The following is a 6000-nucleotide window of genomic DNA, read 5'->3' on the forward strand; positions in this document are numbered from 1 at the left end:
AAGCCAAAATTACCAGCCATTCAGAATAGAGCCTTTCACACCACACCTGAATGGTGAGAATACTGTGTTCCATCAGCAATTAGACTGGCAAGACGAAGCTTTGTGCAGGTAACTTTTTTTTCATCATAACTTTTCTTCCCTTTTTTCCACTTCATCAGGCCTCTGCAGTGAGCATTTTTAAAGAGCCAAGCGAACGTCAGTGCCAGTCTGACCAGGTCAAACCTAAGTGGACACAGTGTTTGTGCTGGAGCCACTTCACTGTAATTGCCTGAAAGCAATGCATAGCACTTCAAAGCCGCAAGAACTGCCACGAAAATCATAAAGTGCAACCACACATCTGTTGTCAGATGAGAGATTGCAAGCAGGGTCTCATAGCGGTAGTCCTAGGTTTCACTGCAGTGTGGGCTAGCTTTACATATTATTAGGAATAATTATGAGCTATGCCAAACCCAGGCCCACTCAGTGAAAAGACCAACCAGAGGCAAGGGCAAATGCCTTGTATTACGTGTATAAACTAGGACAACTTACTGCTCTCCTTTATCATATACTGCATCATAGGGTGTTTTTCTGTTGAAGTTGGGCTTGAAATCTATGCAGAGTTGATGTTGGAGGGCACAGTGAGAGCCCTGCAGAGGTCAGCTCATGCAGTAACAGCCCCCTATATCCACACACACACATGGGCATGTGTGCAGGCACACACACACACACTCAGGAGGACACTCTTAGTAAGTAATTATCTTGAAAAGGTTTAAACATGTCAAAAAACCTCTCTCTCTCTCTCTCTCTCTCTCACTTACATACACACATAAACACACCCCTCCCACACATACACACAACCACTCCCCCACACACCACTACACCACTTCAAAAGTCACAGTCAAACATCAAGCCTCCCACACACTGCCCCACTTACACACACACACACACACACACGCACGCACGCACCTCCTCAATCCACACTACCCAGACACACACACACACATCACCATCACATACTCTTCATCTCCAATCCCATATACACATACACATATATACCCTATATAAATGTATACATACACAAACACATCTAACACACACACACACACATAAAGAGCCATAGCCAGCCCTCCCTCCCCCCGCTGGCTGAGCACCTTGTTGAGTGCGCCGATGCTGCGGGAGGAGGCGTCGGTGAAGAGCTTGCTGTGCAGGAGCATGACGCGGGCGATGAGGTAGAGCCGCAGGAACATGGGCACGGACAGCACCATGTCCAGGTCGGCCTCGGCCTGCGACGGCGCGTACGAGAAGGCCAGCCGCGCCCGCCACTGGAACTTGAAGTCGCCGGGCACCGGGTGCACGGCCGACACCAGCAGCTCCAGAGCGATCAGCAGGACGCGCTCCATCGTCATGGCGATGCGCCAGTCGTCCGCTCCGTTGTCGATGACGAAGAGCTGGGCAGAGGGAGGGGGGTACCGGGTGGGGGAAGAAACAAGAAGAGGAGAGGAGGTTAGCATGTGGAAGTGTAACATAGAGAACTCAAGAAGAGGAGAGGAGGTTAGCATGTGGAAGTGTAACATAGAGAACTCAAGAAGAGGAGAGGAGGTTAGCACGTGGAAGTGTAACATAGAGAACTCAAGAAGAGGAGAGGAGGTTAGCATGTGGAAGTGTAACATAGAGAACTCAAGTGATGCTGTGCTGGTCACTGCAAGCCTCTCCAGTAGCTTCCTGTAGGAACAGCCTGTGCAGAGTTCAACTATCATTAGATTATATCACAGTTATACACAATAAAATAACAAAATGTCATTAAATATCCATTAAAAATATCATTAAAAAGAACTAGTCTGGAAGGAATAGAAGTCTTGAATGCATTCAAAAGTATTTACATTTAACAGATGGATAATACCCAGCCATTAAGCCTTAACAGACCACAGAGCGTTTCCATTTCCTCGCTTGGCACACTCTCTTATCCAGAGCAAGGTGAACAATAAGTCTGGCAATGAACAATTTATTTTGACATTATTACACTTGACAGTTTAAGAAATAATACCATTGTTATTTGAACCATATCACCTTGCTAAATCTCTATTGACACACACATTTTCGTCTGCGACATCTGACATTACATGCTGTCGGTCATTTCCATTCAAACAATGAATTCCCCATGCCCCACCTAGGAAGGTAATCACCCGCCAGAGTGCTACAACTTCTCTGGTCGTGATTACCAGGTCCCGCCTGAAGCTCATTCTCTGATTTGCTGATTGCCAGTCGCTCACTAAGGAGAGTCTCACTCAGACTGGGGGAACGTTAGCTATTCAGCAGCAGTTTCCCAGAGCTGTGTTCCACTACACGCATACAACCACCATCCACTGAAGTGAGAACAATGAATCTGATGGGACCCACTCAAGGCTACACACATATGCCATGCTTATGTTGGGCAAAAGCACAATAAGCACCCCCCCAGCCCCACCCCCTTCATGTGGAAGGCACTGGTAATGATAGCCGCTGTGTGTATACACTACTTTGTGTCAGCGGTAACCATGGGCAGGGCAGGGGGAATGTTGACCTCACCTCTCAATGCAGCCCTAGTGCGTAAGAGGGGATGGACTGAATGATTTGCTGGAGTGTCATCCTATTTGGCCTCATGACTGCCTCCGAGGACAGGAAGGGGTTAACACGACTGCCTCCGAGGACAGGAAGGGGTTAACACAAATGGAAGAGCTCAGAGCTTGAGAGATGGCAGACAGTCAGGTGACGTGACAGACAGCGCTGCAGCACCACGAGTCCCCCCGGAGGAGAGGCCTCCCGGTGACAACAACAAGCCCTTGCTTGCTCAACAACTACTCACAGATATGCACAGCCATGGAGGGCTGAAGTTAGCAGGGCTCTTCTTAATACGCACACTTGCTTCACCCGCAGCTGTAGCACTGGCACTAGCCACATTAACACTGAAACAGCGTGTTGTAGCCGCTTTAACACTGTAAAACAGCGTGTTGTAGCATTAACACTGTAAAACAGCGTGTTGTAGCTTTAACACTGTAAAACAGCGTGTTGTAGCCGCATTAACACTGTAAAACAGCGTGTTGTAGCTGCTTTAACACTGTAAAACAGCGTATTGTAGCCGCATTAACACTGTAAAACAGCGTGTTGTAGCCGCATTAACACTGTAAAACAGCGTGTTTTAGCACTGGCACTAGCCGAATTAACACTGTAAAACAGCGTGTTGTAGCCGCATTAACACTGTAAAACAGTGTGTTGTAGCTTTAACACTGTAAAACAGCGTGTGGTAGCCGCATTAACACTGTAAAACAGCGTGTTGTAGCCGCATTAACACTGTAAAACAGCGTGTTGTAGCTGCTTTAACACTGTAAAACAGCGTATTGTAGCCGCATTAACACTGTAAAACAGCGTGTTGTAGCCGCATTAACACTGTAAAACAGCGTGTTGTAGCACTGGCACTAGCCAAATTAACACTGTAAAACAGCGTGTTGTAGCCGCATTAACACTGTAAAACAGTGTGTTGTAGCTTTAACACTGTAAAACAGCGTGTGGTAGCCGCATTAACACTGTAAAAAACAGTGTGTTGTAGCTGCATTAACACTGTAAAACAGCGTGTTGTAGCATTAACACTGTAAAACAGCGTGTTGTAGCTTTAACACTGTAAAACAGCCTGTTGTAGCATTAACACTGTAAAACAGCGTGTTGTGGCTTTAACACTGTAAAACAGCGTGTTGTAGCTGCTTTAACACTGTAAAACAGCGTGTTGTAGCTTTAACACTGTAAAACAGCCTGTTGTTGCATTAACACTGTAAAACAGCGTGTTGTAGCCGCTTTAACACTAAAACAGCGTGTTGTAGCCGCATTAACACTGTAAAACAGCGTGTTGTAGCTTTAACACTGTAAAACATCGTGTTGTAGCCGCATTAACACTGTAAAACAGTGTGTTGTAGCCGCATTAACACTGTAAACCAGCGCGTTGTAGCTTTAACACTGTAAAACAGCGCGTTGTAGCTTTAACACTGTAAAACAGCGCGTTGTAGCTTTAACACTGTAAAACAGCGTGTTGTAGCCGCATTAACACTGTAAAACAGCGCGTTGTAGCTTTAACACTGTAAAAAAGCGCGTTGTAGCTTTAACACTGTAAAACAGCGTGTTGTAGCATTTACACTGTAAAACAGCGTGTTGTAGCCGCATTAACACTGTAAAACAGCGCGTTGTGGCATTAACACTGTCAAACAGCGCGTTGTAGCTTTAACACTGTAAAACAGCGTGTTGTAGCTGCTTTAACACTGTAAAACAGCGTGTTGTAGCATTAACACTGTAAAACAGCGTGTTGTAGCTTTAACACTGTAAACAGCGTGTTGTAGTAAAAACAGTAGTACCCTGCTATTCAATTCAATTCCACATCAGGCTAGACTTCCAATCAAGACTGAATTAAGTCTACGGTACATTTCTTCCAGAAAAACCTCAGCAAAAACATACAACAACCCTATAACTTCAAGTCACACTGATCAATGATCCGCACTAATAACATCAAATTGCTATAGCTAAATGCAATATTCTGTTCACACACAGAATATATGATGATGATTTAATAATTTTATTTTTTACAGTACTCCATACAAGGCACTCAAGTAATAATGCCCCAACAGTTGTTGTCAAGATCGTTTGATGATATTAACTTCCATTTGGGTGTAAATCCCATAGTCAGCGGGGATTTCTTTCCAGAGGTCTGTATCTCCTGTATGTGTGTACCCTGGGAAGCGAGAGACTCTGGCAACGAGTAATGATGCACGCAACTTTTGCCCCTTGCATCGCGGGGAACCAATCACATCAGTGTATCTGATATAGGTGGGCCAGTGGCTAAACAGATGACAGTCGTAGTGTTATCCAAAGTTCGGAATCAGTCAGTTAACACTGGTCGTATAGTGTTATCCAATTGCGTGCTGTGAGATTTTCAAATGCATGCTTGGTGCCGCCGCTCTAGTTGGGCCATTACATTATTTGTGGCCATTTGTATTTTCTTAATCTTTCCGATTTGGGTCTGGAACAATCCACATAGGCTGCTCTCTCCTTCCACAGCATTCACTCATTTTGATAGTTGACCCCCACGAATGGTTAGCCATTCGTCTACAATCTCCCAAAGCGATATGTGCATGCAGTCGCCATCTGCTGAAGTGAGGATAACGACTCTGATGTGACCCACTTAAGGCTACAAACATATGCCATGTCATTGGGTGCTCGGCGCTTTCTTGTGTTGGGCAAATGAAGACTTTTTTTGGTCCCCTTCAGCCTCTGCTAGTGGCGGCCGCTGCTCAAGTGAACTTGCCATCTACGTGTCATCGAACAGGACAGGGCTTATCGCAGCCTCTGATGAATGAAAAGATTACAGGTAATGACAGACCGTTGTGGCTGTCCGTCTTTGAGGATTAGATTAGTGTCTTCACAGCTGATGCCAAAGTGAAGTGGAGGTAATGGTAGTGGAGGAGGTGGTGAGGGAGGGTGCTGAGCTTTAATGCAGACCTTGAGAACCGTAATTAGACAAGCCGGACTCAAGTCATTTCCCATCAGGCTATGCGTGTTGATCGGCACAGAATTCCATTGACAATATTGACTGGCCATCTCCTCCAAACTACCCCCCCCTTCCCCCCTCTTGCATAGTTAAAGGGACACCAGGCAACGTTTTTGTGTTAATTACTCATCTTCGTGAGTCGGTATATGGTTAAATGACTCATTACAGGGCGAATGAAGACTCTCTCGCCCGCCCCTACTGCCCGTAGGAAGAATATCCCGCTTGCAAGTTCAGTGTATCGTACCCGGCGACCGAAGCAGTTTCAGTTTCCATCCTGCATCCACAGCACAGAGGGAGGCTAACGAAACGCTAGCGATTGTTGCAAACGTGTGTATAATGGCAGAGCCGGCAAAGAAGCAGCGAAAACCCTTGACGGAAGATGCAAAGAAAAGGAAAAGAGCTTCAGACCGAGCGAGGGGGAGTTTCGTAGAGAAAAAGCATCAGGCTTGCCTGGT

General features: G+C 46.0%; 1 protein-coding gene across 1 annotated transcript in view; it reads right to left on the reverse strand.

Moving 5' to 3' along the window:
* The window catches only part of kcnn3 (potassium intermediate/small conductance calcium-activated channel, subfamily N, member 3), a 70476-nt gene that overhangs the window by 32219 nt on the left and 32257 nt on the right, over window positions 1-6000 (reverse strand). Inside the window, exon 3 of the mRNA XM_076279765.1 lies at window positions 1131-1427. Coding sequence (XP_076135880.1) covers window positions 1131-1427 — 297 coding nt within the window. The remainder of the gene's footprint in view (window positions 1-1130; window positions 1428-6000) is intronic.

The sequence above is a fragment of the Alosa pseudoharengus genome, unplaced genomic scaffold (genome assembly GCF_046254945.1).
Source record: "Alosa pseudoharengus isolate Yale_2024_CS ecotype anadromous, Long Island Sound unplaced genomic scaffold, YU_APseudo_1.1 YU_APseudo_1.1_scf_12, whole genome shotgun sequence".
NCBI lineage: Eukaryota > Metazoa > Chordata > Actinopteri > Clupeiformes > Clupeidae > Alosa > Alosa pseudoharengus.